The 21,411-nt window shown below is 45.5% G+C and overlaps 2 protein-coding genes across 2 annotated transcripts; both read right to left on the bottom strand.

The window, feature by feature from the left end:
• Nucleotides 1-835: 835 nt before the first annotated feature.
• On the bottom strand, nt 836-5,410 carry LOC117442111 (microfibril-associated glycoprotein 4-like). The gene is made up of 5 exons (XM_034078114.2): nt 4,457-5,410; nt 4,158-4,196; nt 1,876-1,972; nt 1,626-1,793; nt 836-1,253 (listed from the first exon to the last, which is right to left on the bottom strand). Exons 1-5 carry the CDS (start codon nt 4,631-4,633, stop codon nt 1,000-1,002), a joined length of 735 nt encoding a protein of 244 aa, XP_033934005.1. The 5' UTR covers nt 4,634-5,410; the 3' UTR covers nt 836-999.
• A 10,618-nt stretch (nt 5,411-16,028) lies between these two features.
• Nucleotides 16,029-19,438, bottom strand: LOC117442093 (uncharacterized). Its single transcript, XM_071202351.1, has 7 exons — nt 19,384-19,438; nt 18,178-18,370; nt 17,739-17,868; nt 17,440-17,613; nt 17,267-17,394; nt 16,627-17,158; nt 16,029-16,073 (listed from the first exon to the last, which is right to left on the bottom strand). The coding sequence occupies exons 1-7, from the start codon at nt 19,436-19,438 to the stop codon at nt 16,029-16,031; spliced, it is 1,257 nt and encodes a 418-aa protein (XP_071058452.1).
• Nucleotides 19,439-21,411: the final 1,973 nt, after the last annotated feature.

Below are 21,411 nucleotides of genomic sequence, written 5' to 3' on the forward strand. Positions count from 1 at the left end.
AATCAATCAATCAATCAATCAATCAATCAATCAATCAATCAATCGGGTTATTATGTGTGACACCTCTATTAGGTTTTACCTTCAATTGTCCTTGGGCAGACACACACACCATTAATATTGGGTATTTTATTGGGTTGGGGATTCCTATGGGTGACTGCCTAGGAGAGAGCGCAGAGAAGCGTGTAAGACTGCGACTCTGCCTCCTGGTCTCAACTCCAGTTTGTCACGGATTACGTCCACAAAGCCCTGAAATGTTTGCCGAAATGAGATCTGCACCTTCCAAAGTAGGGTGAATGCCGTCTCTCTTAATCAGACCAGGTTCTCCCCAGAAGGCTGTCCAATTATTTACGAAGCCCACATTGTTTGCTGGGCACCACCAAGACAACCAGCGCTGAAAGGATGACATGCGGCTATACATGTCATCACTGATCAGATTGGGGAGGGGACCAGAGAAGATTACGGTGTCCGACATTGTTTTAGCATAACTACACACCGACTCCACATTAAGTTTGGTGCATTCTGATTGGCGTAAACGAACATCATTACCACCGACGTGAATAACAATCCTGCTGTATTTACGTTTATTTTTAGCCAGCAGTTTAAGATGCGCCTCAACGTCGCCCGCTCTGGCCCCGGAGTGCATGTGACTGTGGCTAAGAATAAGGTGAAGACTGCAGAGAAAGACCCTTGAGGTTCAGAAGGTTACAATGTTTTTTCCCATGAATAAGGTGGAGCTGTAGTTCGTCTCTGTTGCCAGCAGAGGGCAGTGATTCGTGAACAGGAAAGTGTGAGGACCCAGAGAGAAGGACCCAGGAGACAAAGTGAAGACATCACATCAGCTTCATTGTTTTTATTTATTGTCAGCGTGAAGCAAATAGTGATTCAGTTTGACTTTAAAACGTAGACATTATCCCACTGCGTGGATCTGCTTCCATCTTAAAGTGATGAGTGATTACATGTGATCGATACCAGCTGAGGACACGTTGCTGTCCTGCAGAACTACTGCACAGGACGGACCTTCATGCTGATGGATTTCAGGGAGTAGTCGTCACCCTTCCAAGTGTACCAGTTCACTCCGATACCATAAATAGTGCTATCAGCCCCCCAAATATAAACCCCGTTTAGATTTGTGTAGTGACAATCGTTGTACCAGAACCCCCCCAGGAAGGATCTGGCACAGTTAGAAGTCCAAGAGTCCTGGTCTTTGTCGAAGGTGGAGAACTTCTGTCCGTTATGATAACTCATGGAGTCTCCTGCAGAAACACAACAAGTGTATAATCAGAATATTATAATGCAACTAACACAGGGATGAAGTATCTCTGTGTTAGTCCCTGAAGGCAGTAACATTAGGCTATGAAGGAACTACAGCACGGTCCCTTTGGGTAATGTTCTCTTTGTCAATCAGTCATTAGTCTAAGGACAGCCCAGATCATTCATTGTTAAAGAGATAGGAAGGGATACCTCCAGCTGTGTGATATACAGAAGAACGTCATGGGCATATAGCCACAGCTCCTGATCTGCTGTCGTTACCCCCTTATCTCTCTCTGATGTCTGAAGCCAGTCCTACGTGTGAGAGCGTCTCCTGAACATCAGAAAGACATCAAGCACGTCCTGCTGTTCCTCACCTGCCCCTCCATCAGTGAATCCAGAAACATGCAAAGTGAACCCGGAGGCCTCGGGGTCCACGGAGAACGAGGCGTACCGAGCGAACACTTTGCCGCCTTCAAAGTCCTCCATGCCCACCAGCAGCTCGTACTTCTTCCTCAGAGTCAGGTGGGAGAGAGTCTCCAGACCTGCAGACAAACAGACACCATGACCGCTAGGAAACCGAGAGTTTGATCAAGTCAGGACCTCCGGTTCGTCTTCATCTCTCACCGAGCCAGTATTCTCCGAAGGCATTACCAAAGCCCGTCTTGTACTGATCCCAGGGCCGGTAGAAGTTCACGGAGCCGTCCAGCCTCCTCTGGAACACCTGGGGGAAATACTAAATCTCTCAGCAAATATAATGGACATTTCCAGTCCATGGAAAAAGAGCATAACAGAGTCTAACCAGCCTCTACGGGGAACAGGAGCCACCAGTAGATCTAAGGTGGAGCCTCTGGTTTCTCACTGCCATTCACCGAATGCATCCAGGAGCTAACCTGACTAGCATGGTCTAGCTAACACACTTCAAGTGTCCCTCTCTGGATAGATTTATCAAACTGTAGATTTTAAAGATTGGACTAAATACTTTACTTGGTTATCCTGCTCAAAGATACTGTACGTGTATTTCATCTCTGCTGTCTGACCGGGTTCAAGGTTCTTTATTTGTCATACGAACGTAGCTACAGAGTAGGTATGTCGATGAGATTCTTAGGTCACAGGCTTCTCCAACAGAGCAACACAATAATACAGATAAACAGGAAAATATAGTGCAAGTAAATATTAAAAAGTAAATACAAAAATAAAAATAGTTTAAAAAAAGTGAAATAGTGAAATAAGAGTCTATTGCAAGCTACTGGAATGATATATTAGATAATAGATACATCATTTATAAGCAGCAGATGAATGTTATGGATGTTGTTTCAATGTTCGGGTGTCTTATCGCCTGCGGGATGAAACTGTCTCTGTGTCTGGTGGTTCTTGTCCGGATGCTGCGGTACCGCCCGCCAGACGGCAGCAGACTGAACAGTGTGTGGCTGGGGGGATGGGGGTCTTTGATAAGAGACTTTCTTCCTGAGCCGCTGGGAGTAGAGGTCCTCCATGGAGGGCAGCTCCGTCCTGGGTTAGGGTCCTGGTGATGTTCTGTGCAGTTTTCACCACCCTCTGTAAAGCCTTACGGTTGAGGGCAGAGCAGCTGCCGTACCAGGCCGTGATGCAGCCAGTCAGGATCCTCTCTATGGAGCACCTGTAGAAGGTCAGGGTGCTCTCTATGGTGCACCTGTAGAAGGTCAGGGTGCTCTCTATGGTGCACCTGTAGAAGGTCAGGGTGCTCTCTATGGTGCACCTGTAGAAGGTCAGGGTGCTCTCTATGGTGCACCTGTAGAAGGTCAGGGTGCTCTCTATGGTGCACCTGTAGAAGGTCAGGGTGCTCTCTATGGTGCACCTGTAGAAGGTCAGGGTGCTCTCTATGGTGCACCTGTAGAAGGTCAGGATGCTCTCTATGGAGCACCTGTAGAAGGTCAGGATGCTCTCTATGGAGCACCTGTAGAAGGTCAGGATCCTCTCTATGGAGCACCTGCAGAAGGTCAGGATCCTCTCTATGGAGCACCTGAAGAAGGTCAGGATCCTCTCTATGGAGCACCTGAAGAAGGTCAGGATCCTCTCTATGGAGCACCTGTAGAAGGTCAGGATCCTCTCTATGGAGCACCTGTAGAAGGTCAGGATCCTCTCTATGGAGCACCTGTAGAAGGTCAGGATCCTCTCTATGGAGCACCTGTAGAAGGTCAGGGTCCTCTCTATGGAGCACCTGTAGAAGGTCAGGATGCTCTCTATGGAGCACCTGTAGAAGGTCAGGATCCTCTCTATGGAGCACCTGTAGAAGGTCAGGATGCTCTCTATGGAGCACCTGTAGAAGGTCAGGGTCCTCTCTATGGAGCACCTGTAGAAGGTCAGGATGCTCTCGATGGAGCACCTGTAGAAGGTCAGGATCCTCTCTATGGAGCACCTGTAGAAGGTCAGGATCCTCTCTATGGAGCACCTGTAGAAGGTCAGGATCCTCTCTATGGAGCACCTGCAGAGTATCCTGGAGTCCTTGTTGAACCTCCTCAGCCTTTTTGGTGTGAACGCGACATAAGGGGTACTAACGGAACTAAACGGGAAAAGTACGGGGAAAAGTACTCAATAAGTGTTCCTCTGGTCCCGGTGTGAGGGGGCAGTGTGGACGGTGAGGGCTAAGGCGTCGTCTGTGGACCTGTTTGCTCTGTAGGCAAACTGCAGGGGGTCCAGAGAGTCAGGGAGGGAGGAGGTGATGAAGGTTTTGACTAACCGCTCAAAGCACTTCATGGTGATGGAGTGAGTGCTACTGGGCGGTAGTCGTTGAGGCTGGTGATCTTTGTCTTTTTGGGGACAGGAACGATGGTGGAGTGTTTGAAGCATGTGGGGACTACAGACGACAGACCAGGTTCAGTTCACAGATAACTGGGGGGCAGATCTAGCTTTTGAGTTCAGGTACTCACCGTCCACCGTCCGTCCAGTGAGTCCATGTCACAGGTCACCTACACACACACACACACACACACACACACACACACACACACACACACACACACACACACACACACACACACACACACACACACACACACACACACACACACACACACACACACACACACACACACACACACACACACACACACACACACACACACACACACACACACACACACACACATACACACACACGCTCATTAGCACATCCTATCCATTTGATCAGTGAGCTATAGCGTTGTATGAAGTCTCTCGGAGGATGTACCTGGACGGCAGAGATGGATCCGATGGGGTAGATGGTGTAAACTCCACTCGGTCGGGTGTTGTCGTTGTTGGAGATGTCGCTGCAGTCTATTGGGAGGTGGAGGACGAGAGACATGCCGCTGTCCAACAGCAGAGCCAGGAGGACGAGGCCGACTGAGACCAGCTGGACAGAGGACATGTGGTTCTGACTTTAATCTGAGACATTGTGGCTCTCGTGCTCTTCCACACGGGAAAGATAACAAAGTACATTTTAACGCCACTAAGAATTTTAACGTGCGATTAACCAACACACTCTCACTCCCTGAACGTCCAGTAGCGATGCTTGGTCAGGGTCCCCGTGGCGTGCAGCATCGATGCTTGGTCAGGGTCCCGTGGCATCCAGCATCAACGCTTGGTCAGGGTCCCGTGGCATCCAGCATCGACGCTTGGTCAGGGTCCCGTGGCGTCCAGGAGCGACGTTTGATCAGGGTCCCCGTGGCGTCCAGGAGCGACGCTTGGTCAGGGTCCTGTGGCGTGCAGCATCGATGCTTGGTCAGGGTCCCGTGGCGTCCAGCAGCGACGCTTGGTCAGGGTCCCGTGGCGTCCAGGAGCGATGCTTGGTCAGGGTCCAGAGGCGTCCAGGAGCGACGCTTGGTCAGGGTCCCGAGGCGTCCAGGAGCGACGCTTGGTCAGGGTCCCGAGGCGTCCAGGAGCGACGCTTGGTCAGGGTCCCGTGGCGTCCAGCATCGATGCTTGGTCAGGGTCCCGTGGCGTCCAGGAGCGACGCTTGGTCAGGGTCCCGAGGCGTCCAGGAGCGACGCTTGGTCAGGGTCCCGTGGCGTCCAGCATCGATGCTTGGTCAGGGTCCCGTGGCGTCCAGCATCGACGCTTGGTCAGGGTCCCGTGGCGTCCAGGAGCGACGTTTGATCAGGGTCCCCGTGGCGTCCAGGAGCGACGCTTGGTCAGGGTCCTGTGGCGTGCAGCATCGATGCTTGGTCAGGGTCCCACATTGAACATACAAATGTATATATGTGTATGTTTTTATCTGATAATGATCAAAGCCACATGAGGACGGACGCTTTTATTTGTTTCTTTATATTTCTTTTAAATTATTTTATTACCTGGAGGCTAGAAAACCACCCGCAGAGAGGAACTCTTCACCTACCTGCCACTCTTTTAAATAAACAGAGCCAAAAAACACCTACCCTTTGGAATCTTTTAAACTTACCCGACCTCGATTTTAGTGGTTTTTGTTTTTCAGTGACATCCAGTTCATTGTATATGATTTTACTAACCCGGTGTGCCTTCCTTTATTTTATTATTATTAGTTAATTTTAACACTCCCTTTACTTTTTAAATTAATATTACTGGGGAGAATGTTTTAATTTAGGGCCGGGACTTTAACTCGTTAATTAAGATTAATTAATTACACAAAAATTAACGCGTTAAAAAAATTAACGCATTTTAATCGCACTTTAATCGCTCTTATTTTTGCACAGCGGAACGTTTCTCACTGGATGAGTTTCAGGGATACCGATTATACTGGATTGCAGAAATGGCTACCTAATGGCCTTTAAATGTTAAAGGTTACAGCTTAAAATGTACCAAAACCTTCCGTTAAGGCCTTTTGAGAAGCCGCAGTGCTCCGTGAGTGTTTAAAAAAAATCAAGCATTTGAGTGACGCAATTGATATTCACAGCAAATGTTCCCCGCTATATGTAGTACACTGGTGTATAATTTCAGGGATCCAGCTGCTACCGTTCGCTCCTATAAGATATTTTTAATTAAAAAAACGGGAAATCCTAAAAGAGATATAAATAGATAATTTTTTCACAGGGCCCAAAAAGGGTCTAAATAGGGCCCAGATCAGGGATCTGAAGTATGGGAACCCTAGAACACCCAGAACTTTTTTTCAATAAAATGTCAAACTTTCTCACAAAATCCTGATTTACTCGTAGAGTCAGACAGGGTTTTGCTGGAGAAGAATGAGCAAATTGAAAACAATTCAAAAAATGTGCTTGGCGCTCGGAGCCTTTGAGCGTGTGTTGTTGCACTTGTGTGGAACCTGCTTGCAAAATGTGGGGACCCTGCGACCGTGTACACAGTACTAAGAGCCATTTCATTGTATTCCCCTCCCCCACCACAAGGCTGGCAGATTCTAAGCAGTGCAGTTGCAGTGATATCAGCGTTGCTCATTGGTGCGGATGGTCGCGAGTTCGAATCCATGCTATGGCATGCATGCAACATTTTTTATATTTAGTCAAGAGATATATATATATATATATGTGGAAAGTTGTCTTCTCAGACTCTCCATATTTGAAGTTGATTATTGTATAGTTAGTGTTATAGTATTTTAGGGTAGTTAGTATAATAGGTGTATTCATTTTGTAACTATTAAATGTAAAACACACGTTTTTCACATGCTGGCAGTACTTCCATTCGCTTCGTCTTGGTCTGTAGATGTGATTTTATGTGTCGTTTATACATTTTGATGGCGGAAAAGATATGAAAATGTCCCGTTGATATACATACTGAGAAATATATCCATATATAGCAGACTTTTTTCCCCGTAATCTCTAAGCGGCCCTGTGTCGTACTGAGATAAGCATTAGTCTTTGTTGTCGGGGACCCGGATACGATACCCGCCTGAGACCTTTTAATGGAAATGTGAAAATTATTTAAAATTAGTTGAATTGAGAGAGGGATACTTTTAAAATAATTATTATAGGTTTGGTTATTATGGAATTATTAAATATAAAACAATTGTGTTGAATTAAGAGAGGGATAATGGGTTACATTATAATTTATGTCAGGGTGAACAGTGAATGTGTGAAATACTAATATTATGCTAACCGCTAGTCGCTAAGCTAACGGCAGCCATTTCAATGTATTTTTCCATTGAAAATGCTAACCGCTAGCAGCAAAGCTAGCATCACAGCCACTGGTCCGTTTGCGGATACTTTGCACACGTTTTTCACACGCTAGAAGTCTGGGAGTACTTTGGTTAGCTTCGTCTTGATCTGTAGATGTCATTCGATGCATCGTTTGTCCATTTGATGGTGTAAAAGACTACTGTCTGCACGAAATCGGAAACCGGAAGTCGGTTTTTGAAAGGACTCAGAAGAAAAACGGCTGCCTCACTTCATGGAGGAATGTCTCCCCGCTCCATGTGCACTCTGGCCCCTGTACATGTGTTGCCTGGAGACCCCCCAGTATGGTTCTTCAAAAACTTTAAGTTTTTGAACTGGTCTCTGGAGGAATGGGAGGAAAGTGGAGTTGTCAGGGGACTCTACCCGCATATGAGGCACTATTTTCGGATACATTTCATCCATTTTCACCCCTTCCTCTGGTTCTTCCAAAAGTTAACATGCTTTTTCGGACTCTGGAGGAATGTAAGGGGAGTTGTCAGGGGACTCTACCCGCATATGAGGCACTATTTTCGGATACATTTAATCCATTTTCACCCCTTCCTCTGGTTCTTCCAAAAGTTAACATACTTTTTCCGACTCTGGAGGAATGTAAGGGGAGTTGTCAGGGAATCTACCCGCCTTACGGGACACTATTTTCGGATACTTTATTTCCATTTTCACCCCTTTTCTATGGATCTCAAAAAAAGTTAACTCAGACTTTATTAAATTATTTTTTTATATATGACTTATTTTTTAAATATAGTGGGGATAGTGGAATTAACTAGTACCCAGTACTGGGAGGGACTGACTTTGATTGCAGATATAGCAATATTTGAATAAAAAAAAAAGTGCACCACAATATATATAGTATAATATATTATAATATAATAAATTCTAATATATTATAATATTTCTATTTTGACTACCAGTTTCCGGTGGGTTTCGAACCCAGGACCTACCGGACCAATGCCCAATGCTCAATGCCCCACAAGTGGCGCTGAGAGCTTATGGAGAATAAGCGTGCTTTATAGATTCGTTAGAGTAACGAGACATTTAGCTTTGTTTTCCACCAGTAAAATGTACAAACGACACATCAATTCACATCTACAGATGAAAACGAAGCGAATGGACGTACTGCCAGACTCATAGTGTGTATAAATCGAGACGTGAGATCTCTCTCCCCTGCTCTCTCCATTTCTCAACAGTGACGTCACTTTCAGCTTCACTTTAACAATTTCAATGAGCAAAATACATTTCCCTTTGTTTTCCACCATCAAAATGGACAAACGATGCCTCAAATGACATCTACAGATCAAGACGAAGCAAATTGAAGTACTCCATAGACTCCTAGCATGTCGAGTTTTTCTGTTTGAGCACTATTTACATTTCTGGTTAGCCCAGAAATGTGAGAGATCTCACGTCTCGATTTCCACACACTAGGAGTCTGCGAGTAATTCCATTCGCTTCGTCTTCATCTGTAGATGTGATTTGATGTGTCGTTTGTACATTTTGATGGTGGAAAACACAGAGAAATGTGCCGTTCAGAATGTTTATAATAGACAACACAGCTATAAGCTTGAGGCGATCCATGTCGCTACACGGGTGACACGGCTTCGAAACTCCTGTCAGACTCTCCATATTATTTAGCAGAACAAATACATTTATACAAAAACATTTAAGAAACATTATAAGAACAATCATTGGGAACATTTAAAAACATTATACACATTAATTTCATCATATTAATCATATTAATCATATATCACACAATGGTGTGATGTGAAAAGCCATTGCTACGTTTTAAAACTTGTAAACACGCGTTCAGGAGTCTGAAAGTGGTTTCATTAGCTTCGTATTGATTTGTAGATGTGATTTGATGTGTTTTTTTGTCAATTTTGATCGCCAAAACGATAGAGAAATTTCTTTTTACTTTATAGTGGAGTCTATATATGATACTTTTGTTCAATAAGCTGGGGCAATGGAATGAGACTCGCTCCTTGGTGAGAGAGTGGGGTACGAATCCCGCCCTTGGCATCAAATCTTGAGTTCCTTGAATTCATTATTATATGTGACCCAAGTCAATAATATAATAATAATAATAAATAATAATAATAATAATAATAATAAAATAATAAATAAATAATAATAAAAAAATTATTATTATTATTATTTTGGAATTATTAATAATATGAATTGCCTACATGGGAAGTGGGATGCCATATTGATCTGTGGACACCCCCTTGCCCCCCCCCCCATGACTCCCTACACGGGAAGTGGGATGCTATATTGATCTGTGGACACCCCTACATGGGGAGTGGGATGCCATATTGACCTGTGGACACCCCTACACGGGAAGTGGGATGCCATATTGATGTATGGACACCCCTTGCCCCCCCCATGACTCCCTACACGGGGAGTGGGATGCCATATTGATCTGTGGAAACCCCAAAATGGGGGAGGTGGGAATGCCATATTGATCTGTGAACACCGCCTTGCCCCCCCCCCCCCATGACTCCCTACATGGGGAGTGGAATGCCATATTGACTTGTGGACACCCCTACATGGGGAGTGGGATGCCATATTGACTTGTGGACACCCCTACATGTGAAGTGGGATGCCATATTGATCTGTGGACACCCCTTTATGGGGAGTGGGATGCCATATTGACTTGTGGACACCCCTACATGGGAAGTGGGATGGCATATTGATGTATGGACACCTCTTGCCCCCCCCATGACACGGGCAGTGGGATGCCATGTTGATCTGTGGACACCCCTACATGGGGAGTGGGATGCCATATTGACCTGTGGACACCGTCGAGGGCTCCCCCTGGTGATCGGAGAGGGTACAGGGTCCCAATGGGTAGTATATCGTTAATTGGACCCTACGTGGGGGGGGGTGGCTGGGGGGTGGGGCTTGGTATTTTCCAGAACCCCGGGCACACCCCCGAGACCCCCTGCGGGTCCCGCTATTTTACAAACGTCGGGGGGGGGCGAGACAACGGGGGTCTTACGGCGGGTTATCCCACTCCCTGTGTATTACTCTGTAAGCCGGTTCCCATATAAGTCCCAAGTAGGCTGCTTGTTATGATTCTGTTTAGTTGTATTTTTGTTGTGTGCTTCTGTGTGCTATATCCTGTCTCACCCCTCTCTTCTCTGTTTTCCTCTGCAGGGCTGGTGTGTGACAGGGAGTTGGCTGGCTCCTCCCAGTAGCAGACGAGGCACACCTGTTTCCACTCACCTCTTTACCTGTAGATATAAAAGCCCGGTCCTCATGCCACTTCCCTGCCAGATAATTCCTCTGTGTTTCGACCCTCCGGTGTGTCTCGCTGCTCTCCTCGTTGTTGGGATTTATTGTTTGGATTTTTGCCAGCCAACTTCCTGACTCCACGGCCATATTTTTTGTTCTCTGCTTGAATAAAGCTTTTTGTTTATTGACCAACTCTCTCCAGTCTTTTGCTTTGGGGTCCAAAATTCTATAGGCCGTAACAGAATTATCTGGCCAAAGCATGGACCCCGCAGAGACTGAGAGATTGAAGCAAGCTATTTCGACACAGGGAGCTCGTGTGGGGCAGCACGAACAAGCCCTACAAAGTATCATGGAATCCCTCCACAACCTTAATACCGGTTTCACTCAACTCAGCGGCCGCTTGGACCAGTCTTTCACCCAGCTCAACACTCTGACGGCTCCAGCTCCTGCGCCACCGCCTCCAGCTCCTGAGATTCCAGTCATTCATCCCGGCCAATCCTGTGAACCATTCATCCCCACCCCTGTGAGGTATTCAGGTGATTCAGGGACATGCAGTCAGTTTCTTCACCAGTGCTCTCTAGTTTTTGATCAGCAGACTTTAACTTACTCCTCTGACAGAACTAGAGTAGCTTTCGTTATGAGTTTGTTATCGGGTAAAGCAGCTGCATGGGTGGTAGCCATAGCCAAGAGTAACCCAGCTATCTATAACTCCTTTCCTGTGTTTGAGACCGAGATGTATCGAGTTTTTGACCACCCGCTTCAGGGTAAGGAGGCCGGTAATCGGCTCCTTTCTTTACGCCAGGGTTCTGAGTCAGTCTCCACTTACTCAATTGATTTCCGCATTCTCGCAGCAGAGAGCGGGTGGGATGAGACGGCTCTACAGATAGTTTTTTCCCGTGGATTAAACGAGGAGTTAAAGGACGAGCTAGCTGCTCGAGATGAGACTTCGTCCCTTGAGGAGTTAATTTCTTTGGCCATTCGCTTAGATAATCGCCTCCGTGAGAGGCGAAGGGAGAGAACAGATAGGCAGAGATTCCCTCTCCCCTTTTTGTGAGAACAAAAACAATAACCCTCATATATATTAATACCAGATTAAGCAAAACTAATTGGTAAATTGTTTGTATGAGCAGAAAACTTTGCAGAGTTGCCCTGAATGCCTTACACGTGATTTACAAGCGATAATACAAATATGCTGACTCGGCAAAATTGAAATAAAATACAGAAACGACCATTGTAACGCATAATTTTAATAATGAGGCATTAAGTTATTATAATACACATCAATACACCATATTAGCAGACCTCCAGTGATACCGCACATATAATAATCGATATTTCCCCTTATTTTTAGGAAACTATTATACAAATGTCCGTAGATCGTCCTTGCAAGACATACATTCCAGTGTCATGTGACGTTATTATTCATCACAAGGACATGTATAATACACGGTTGGAAAGGTATCTTATTCCTTTTTACTATGGTATATCATATGCTGTAATATGTGAATGTTACATTATCATAGACGTCAAAGAGCAGCCCTACCCCCTAATTCAGCGATTCACGAATATCGCGAATTTTGGGTGGGCCAATATTACATTACATTACATTGCATTTAGCTGACGCTTTTATCCAAAGCGACTTACAATAAGTGCATTCGACCAGGAAGACACAACCTTGAAGAAAACAGAATCATAAAGTACATCAGGTTTCATAGAGCCAAGCATTTCAAGTGCTACTCAACTGGCTGTAGACAAGCCAGTCCTTTAATAGTATATAAGTGCTCTGTTAGCAGTTATTTGTTAGTAATTCTATCGCTCGAAGTGGAGTCGAAAGAAATGAGTTTTCAGTCTGCGCCGGAAGGTGTGTAAGCTTTCTGCTGTCCTGATGTCAATGGGGAGCTCATTCCACCATTTTGGAGCCAGGATAGCAAACCCACGTGTTTCTGCTGATGGGAACTTGGGTCCCCCTCGCAGTGCGGGTGCAGCGAGTCGTTTGGCTGATGCAGAGCAGAGTGCACGCGCTGGGGTGTACAGTTTAACCATATCCTGGATGTAGGAAGGGCCAGATCCATTCGCAGCATGGTACGCAAGTACCAGTGTCTTGAAGTGGATTCTAGCAGTTACCGGAAGCCAGTGAAGGGAGCGGAGGAGCGGAGTGGTGTGGGAATATTTAGGAAGGTTGAAGACCAGACGAGCCACTGCATCCTGGATGAGCTGCAGAGGTCGGGTGGCACATTATAATAATAATAATTCCTTACATTTGTTATAGTGATTTTTCAATGACTCAAAGCGCTTTACATATACACACATACATGCAATGGTCAGAAACTGTGGACAATACCCACAGGAGAAAGTTAGTAAGTTCTTGCGCAAGGACACACCGGCTCTACAGACACAGCAGCAGCAGGTTTCACCCCTTGATCTGAGGATCATTGCACAGCACACTGCGCCACACCGTCCATCTTCACGCCTCGAGGTAATCGAGGCGCTTTTACAAGTATACATTGGTATTATACATGTACTGTGGACAATACCCACAGGAGCAAATCCAGGTGAAGTGTCTTGTCTTGCCCAAGGACACAACGGCCTGACGCAGTGGCGGCAGGAGCGGGTTTCGAACTGGAGTTCCCCAGCACTCTCCCTTGATCTGATGATCGGATGCACAGACCACTGCGCCACCCGTCCCATTGACGTGCAGGTAGACCAGCCAGGAGGGAGTTGCAGTAGTCTAGGCGTGAGGTGACGAGAGCCTGGACCAGAACATGCGTGGCTTTCTGGGTCAGCTGGGGACGCATCCTCCTGATGTTGTAAAGCGTGTATCTGCAGCAGCGGGTTGGAGCAGCGATGTTTGCAGTGAAGGACAGGTTGTTATCTAGGATCACACCCAGAGTCCTTGCAGTCTGAGTCGGGGAAACAACAGAGGGGCCGATGTTGATAGTCAGGTCAAGAGTGGGACAATCTTTTCCCGGAAGGAAAAGCAGTTCGGTCTTGTCAAGGTTGAGCTTGAGGTGATGAGCGGACATCCACTGAGAGATGTCAGCTAGACAAGCAGAGATGCGTGCGACGACCTGGGTCTCTGAGCGGGGGAAGGACAGGATGAATTGGGTGTCGTCAGCGTAGCAGTGGTATGAAAAACCATGCGGGCTAATGACTGATCCGAGCGAGTTTGTGTACAGGGAGAAGAGGAGGGGACCAAGAACAGAGATGTAATTTTGGCTGGGCCTGTTCTAATAGCCTATTTCTCGTTAACAAAAATAATATAAAAAGAAATACCTGCATATCATTGTAGGCAACTGTGGAATGCATATTTCCTATAGTAAAGACACTTTTTCTAAACCCTTCTCTTTTAAACATTTTCACTTATAAGAAGCTTAAATATTGTTTAAATGATTAAGTGGCAGGCCGCAATGAGTGAAATTAAATGTTAAACTATTGCATGTTATTTTGTTTTGGTTCACAATACATTGATAAATTTAGAAACAAATAGCATAAAACGGCAGAAATACGGAATAATGAGTGAGCACCTGATGTGTGGTTAGACTGCAGCGTGCTGTCCTTTTTAGCGGATCTAGCGAAGTGAGCGGCCGTGAGTAAATGGCACTGGTTCTCTGACGCGGGACTTTTCAGAGGCTACAGATTTATCATTAGGCTACTTCCTTATGATACTGCAGAGCTTTCATGAGCTGAAGGTACGTTTCATACTAAAGCAGCTGGGCAGCAGATAGCCTGCTGTTGCTTCACACTCATAAGCTTTGCTGGTTTGGGCTGGAGAATGCCTGCAGCGTCAGGGTGCGCTCTGGTTGCAAATGGCACGACATTTTAGCTCTACGTTTCTTAATCATTTGTCTAGATATTTAGTCTCAATATGACATGAGGAATCTCTTGCTTTGCAAACGTGAGAAGAATTATGTCCGGTAAAACTTTACGTGTTCCCGATTTTTCTCAATGATCTCTCCCTGTCGGCCCTCTGGGTTGAGTAGCTGATGGAGGATGGTTCCATGGACAAGACTTCTCGCACTGTCTGTAGTTTGTATTTCTCTCCATATATAGGCCTATTGCATGAGCTGCGCTGCATTCATGTTTACTGAAAGCATAGTCGATATGTTTCCAGTCCCTGTAACCATGGCGACTGAATGTATCTTCTCCGCCGGCCCCGCCTCTCTCACTAAAACGCCGGCACATTTTACAAAACACACTGTCCTTGCTAATGCTATACTCCAAGAATGTGTACTTACTTGTCATACTAGTGGGCAGCGAAGCTCCTTTTCTTTTGTCCAAAAAGTGTTATTTAAAATCAAACAAAAAACCCAAAAAATTATTTTTTTACACAAATAGGCCTAGGCTACGTTTATTTTTAAATGAGCCGTTGCGACTTCCGACAGATTTTGACAGAGCGGGTCACATTTGCTTTTCTAGCATTCGACAATGTACTCATCTTGTTTTGCTTTTTATTTTCCAGGGCAGGGGCAAACCGAGGCGAAGGAGGAAACCGAGGTCTATGTGGGTCAGGAGATGGCTGTCTGAGAAAAGAAGAGAACGCTATGGCCACTATAGCACTCTACTAAATGAGCTGAAGACAGAAGATGAGAAGGCCTTCTTCAAGTACACAAGACTTCCCAGAGGCCTCTATGATGAGGTCCTGCGAAGGGCAGAAGGCAGAATAGAGAAGAAGGACACATGGTACAGAAAGTCTCCCTCCTGGTCTCAAGCTGTCCATCACTCTACGACACCTGGCCTGCGGTGACAACTATCTAAGCCTGTCCTACAACTTCAGAGTTGCTCCAAACACCATCTCCCTAATCATTAATGAAGTCTGCAATGCCATCAAAGCTGAGTTTGCTGCTGAGGTGATCCAGTGTCCTACTACAACTGAAGAGTGGACCGCCATTGCTGAGCAGTTTGAGAAGAGATGGCAATTTCCACACTGCTGTGGTGCTCTGGATGGCAAGCATGTGGCGGTCACCTGTCCTTGGAATACTGGCTCTGAGTACAGAAACTACAAGGGCTTCTTCTCCATTGTCCTCATGGCCCTGGTCAACGCAGAATACACGTTTCTCTGGATTGATGTCGGCTCTGACGGTTCCAGCAACGATGCCAGTATCTACAATGGGTCAGAACTGAAGGAAGGCCTGGAGAGTCCGAACAACATATTCAATCTCCCTGAAGAGAAGTCTCTACCTGGTGATGACGTTCCTGTCCCATACTACATAGTAGGGGACAATGCTTTTGGGATCAACAAGAGCCTGATGAACACGTTTCTAATCAGAAACATGGAGCACCATGACAGAATATTCAACTAGACCCTCCAGAGCCAGGCGTGTAGTGGAAAATGCCTTTGGTATTCTGGCACACAAGTTCCGAGTTTTGCTGAGGACCATGAACCAGAGGCCAGGGACATGCAGAACAATCATCACAACGTGTGTGATCCTTCACAATCTAATCAGACTGAGATATCCAGCCACCCACAGCACCATGATGGACCTGGAGGAGCAGAACCTGAATGTCATCCCAGGGGCATGGAGAAATGACAAAGTACTTCTGGATGTTTACCATGAGAGGGCAAGGAACACTGGAACCCAGGAGGGGAGGCACATGAGAAGATACCTGGGCCACTACTTTACCTCAAAGGCTGGTTCGGTGCCATGGCAGGACAAGATGATCCTGTCATTATTCCCACAAAGCAGTGACAGTAAAATGAATACAGAGACACTAACAAATGAACACATTTTTTTTCACATATTGCATTGTAACTTAAAGCAAAATGTGAGTACTACAATTTGTTTTTGAAATTTGATTGAAAATACTTCTTCTTTCCTTTTTTCCACTTATTAATCAAATAAAGTCCCAACATTTAGATGGTTTAAAAATCTCAAGTTTTCTAAATGTAAAGTCCCATAGTACTTTAACATATAAATGAAAATAACTTGTAAAGTAAGGATAAAAAAAGGACAAAGTCTGAAAATATCACTGACAATTTTTATTACATACAATCAAGTTTGTGTGTTTTTTTTTTTTTTCCGTCATGTGGCAGTACAGCTGAGATATTGAGGCTGTGCTGGGTCACATTATTCTGGGACTGCTGAGCTGGAAGAGGAGGTGGCGGAGGACCCTGGACTGGCTGCTGGGGTGTTAGCTGCCAAGGACCACTGATTTGCTGCTGAGGAGGCTGAGAAGGAAGATGGAAGAATGCAGCCTGGCGAGGAGAAGGAACGTAGCCCTGACTAGTAGTGCTGGCTGGCTGGAGGGTACGGTACTGCTGCTGTTGCTCCAAGGTGTGCTGCTGATTCACCTGCTCTACGTAGCCACACTCCTGGGATCTCCACACTGATGATGGAGGTGGGTTCTTAGGCCACTGGCTGGGACCTGGCTGAAACTTTGCTGACGGTGAGGAGGCCGCTCTGCTGGCGGAGAAGTAGGTACTGCTGGGGAGGGCAGATGTGCAGACTGGGTTCACAGCAACTGGCCTCTGCTGCTGCGACTGTAATGCCGACGGGACATCTACGAAGGGACTAATCTGGTCACCAGCCGCTTCCCTCATCCTGAACTGTCTGGACATCTTCCGGTAACTGGAAAGACAAACAGCATAGGAGTAATACAAGCTCAAATGTAGCATGCAATAAAATGTGTGACATCAAATAAATGAATTTTAAATGTATGCAATTGTATATACTTACTGGTTAAGAACTGTGGTGATGTCCTCATACACAGGTTCCAGGCAGGCATCATGCAGACGATCCAGTTCAGTTTCCAGGTACTTGCAGAAAGGAGTGGCCCTGTTGACTGGCTGCTCTCGAGTGATGAACTAAACCAGCCTATCTTGGAGATCACAGGATGATGCTCCGGTAACTCTCATCTCCATAGGAGACTCGGGTTGGTCCTCGGCAGCTGTTCCTGTCCTGGAAGGAGGTCTCGGTGTAGGGTAGCCAGTGTACTTCTGGTTGGGCTCCCTGGATTTGTCTGCAAAACTGACGTCACTCCCAGCCAGCTCACCCGTCTCAGCCAGGGCCAACTTGTCCTTGAACTGCAAAGAAAAAAATAGAAAACAAACATAAGTACATTTGAAAGTTATATTTGGAAACAAAAATGTGGGAAATTGAACATTTTCGACAAAGTTCCGTTTTAATTTAATTTCAATGATATACTCACACTAGCTGGTGTTTCCTTGTTGTGACGTCTGATGTGTGGCTTCAGAAACCCAAAGACCCGGCGGATGAACTTGTTACGGTCACTGTCATTCTCACTGGCCTCCTCAGCAAGGATGGGGTCTTCCTCGTCACTGTTCGACAGACCATCACCAGACCTCTTCTGGGATTTCTTCTTGGGTTAGCCCTCCCGCAGCTTTGAGAATCGAGTCCTCTGTGTTTGATACCATTTCAGAATTGAATGATCTGCAATGACAGAAATCAAAACAAATAATTAGTCCAATCATTGAAATGTTCATTGGCAGCAATCTATGTCAAGTATCTGAAATAGATTTCAAATATTTGAAAGTAATTGAAATGTACATTTTTTCTACTTACAATCCAACCTGTACTCCGCAGCCTTTCCCTCCCATAGGTGCCTCTTTAATGCCTTCTCTTTGTACCGTTTGTCCTTCATGTCATACAGTAGCTTCTTACTCTTCACCCAGCAAGCGATTGCCTCCTCCTGCGCCTCTGTGAAGCTGTATGATACACCAGGGGGTGGGTTCTCCTTCTGGGCCTTGCCATTCCCTTTGTCGCCCTTGCCCACTTCAGGCTTGGACTTGCCTGCAGGGAGGGCGGGGGAGGCTGACTCATCTGAAAAGATACCAAATGAAAAACAAATTAAGTACATGCAGGACAACAATGTATGAGAATATATAACAAAATCAATTACCCCTCTTGCCCCCCATCCAGGGTTCGAGTTATGTAGGAGCCAATGGGAGCTGAGCTCACATAAGGAGGGGTCTGAGCTCCCACGGACACAGTGAAACTATACATCTGTGGGGGTCGCTAATACATTACCGACAACCATTATTTTAATCACAAATAATGCATGTGTCAATGTCCTGAGTATTTTTTACGTTAACGAGGTAAATAGGCTAAAAGAAAAACATGCTTTCCAAAAGAACTACGCATCTCTTGAATGACAATATGCCTGCACTGCACCTCCAAGGTGCGCAATACATTATTATGCAATCTATGCCGATGATGTGTGCGTGTGTAGTTGCACTTTTTCATATTTAAGTTTGTAGCAAGTAGAGAGAGGGCTGCTGCTGCGTGTGTGTGGGTGTGTGTGGGTGCGTACCAACACACACTCACACGCAGCAGCAGACTCCCCATAGAGCACAGTTTATAACTCGAAGCCTGCCTCCATCCATACCAAAAATAAGTTAGAAATATGTACCTTCATCCTCCGAGGATTCGGGATGTCTGTTACGACGAGGAGAAGGTGAATGCTGCCGAGACTCTTCGGACTGCTGAGGAGAGCTGGAACCCTCTGGGGGCCGCTCTGGAGTTTTAGTTGGCCCGACTTTCTTGCATTTCCTCCCCTTTCTCTCTCTGGTTGCAGACTCAGTGCTGTGTTCGTGGACCTCGGTTTCCTCTTCTGAGTATATTTAACAGCCAGCTTCTTCCGTCTGCCTCTCCCTGCCTTGGGTGGCATGTTAACGTAGAAGTAAAGTAGAATTTACCTTGTGTTCTGCTCCCAATAATCTCCGATCAAGAATTTGATTTCCCTCACGGCCGAAGCTTTTATACCATCGGGAGGTCACGTGTCGCTTTCGTGCGAGGTTCGGGTGCTATCGTGTGGCCTTCTATAGGCATCGTACTTGCTTCGGCTGTTGCTTCGGCTGTTGCTTGGCCGACGACCAAGTTCGGGGCCATCTTCGTGCGAAATTCACAATTCCATATTCGTGTGTCCATCGGGAGTCAATTTCGGGACAGTGTGATTGGGGCTGTACCCCATACTATAGGGAGTCTGGCATTATATGAGAGATAATATAAGTAGAAATTGGGTAGCCCCAGTCCACCTGTTCTCCTCAGCATAGACAACTTGTTATGGTTGATTCGTGGTTTTTTATCCTTCCATATGAATTGAGAGACTACAGTGGGATTTGAAGGGGAATTAAAGATATTATAGGTCAGTCTTGGTAGTACATTCGTTTTTAACACATCCACCCTTCCCCCAGTGATAGGGGTAAATAAGTCCATCTTCTCAAGTCATCTTTAATAGTTCTAAGTAAGCCTGGACCATTCATTTTGAAGATCTTGTTAATTGGTGATCTGATGTTTATGCCCAAGTATCTCAATCCATCAACTTTCCAAACAAAAGGAGCAGAGCCTGAGTGATTAGAGTGAGTCTGACAGTTTAGTGGCATGGCTTCACTTTTACTCCAATTTATTTTATATCCTGAAAATAAGCAAAATTCTCTAATAACCTCTAGCATCTTAGGTATAGAGTGTAGTGGGTCAACTAATGTTAAAAGGATATCATCAGCGTATAAGTTTATTTTGAACTGATGTCCGGACTTTGGGATACCCATAATTCCTGGATTTTCCCAGATGGCACAGTGAGACTATGGAACAGTGTGAATGTGGAGCTAAAGCGATGTCCAGACATTAACCAGTTCAAGAGGAAATACAGAGAAATGATTTTCTCGAGGTACAGGGATGGGGAAGGTGTTTGACTGTGTATGTGTATATGTGTGAGTATGTAGGTGTGTATATGTATATGTGCATATATGTATATATGTGTATGTGTATGTATATATATATGTACATACAGTATGTGTACATGTATATATGTCAATCAACAGGTGAAGCAGATTAATAATAATAATAATAATGAATAATAATGATAATTATTGCAGATTATAGATTATAAATAAATAATTTAGAGACAAGGAGGTGAGATTAAATAAAGTATACTTCTTCTCACTCCTTTTGAACACTAGATGTGGCACTGTTTATGTTGCTAATGCTGTTGTTGTTGTTGTAAATTTAATTTTTTTGTTTTCATTTATCTTACTGTTCATGACTATACACTGCAACATGTCCTTTGTAATTATTTATTTTACTGGTTCCAAATAAATGTATCAATCAAAAATCCAAATAAAAAAAATGCCGTTACTCAAGATTTTTTAAAACACAAACCATGTAGCGACACGACTCTGACAGAGCGGGACTCATTATGTTGAGGAAGCGGCAGCCTTTGCTCCTTGTGTGATGTCTGTGCCGCTGTAACTTCTTCCTTCAGCTCTGTCACTGACTGCCCCCACACTCAGAGAGCCGCTGCTGTAAATGTCTGATACTAAGACGCCTCATTGCGCAGGTCACAGAACTAGATGCACTGTGGAACATGTTGTTTATGGGCACTATACATCTATATACATATACATCCATACGCCGTCCAGATTTGGCTGGCAAGGCCGTATGTTTGACACCCATGATGTACAACATTTAAACCCTGGGACTGGAAGTGGTCTCCTCCTACAGAGGACACAGAGATACTGAGGAGTCATGTGACCAGAGCCTAAACCCAGCATACAGAGGTTCAGTGAATGTGGTTCTGAAGGTGTGGAGGTGGGTCAGTGTGTCAGAGGAGACTCTGTAGAAGGAGAGAGAGCCAGCAGGATGATCCAGATACACTGCTACTCTACCAGAGGGGGAGGAGGAGGAGGAGGAGGAGGAGGAGGAGGAGGAGGAGGAGGAGAGAGGGAGGACTGTTCTTATTTTGTCTTCAATGATAAAGTAACCTTCATCAGAGCACTCGAGGCACCAGGACTGATCATTCGCTCCAAACCCACAGTCCTCTCTCTCTCCTCTCCTCCTGATTCCTCTGTAAGTCACTGCTATGT

Source organism: Pseudochaenichthys georgianus, unplaced genomic scaffold (genome assembly GCF_902827115.2).
Source record: "Pseudochaenichthys georgianus unplaced genomic scaffold, fPseGeo1.2 scaffold_296_arrow_ctg1, whole genome shotgun sequence".
Taxonomy (NCBI): Eukaryota; Metazoa; Chordata; class Actinopteri; order Perciformes; family Channichthyidae; genus Pseudochaenichthys; species Pseudochaenichthys georgianus.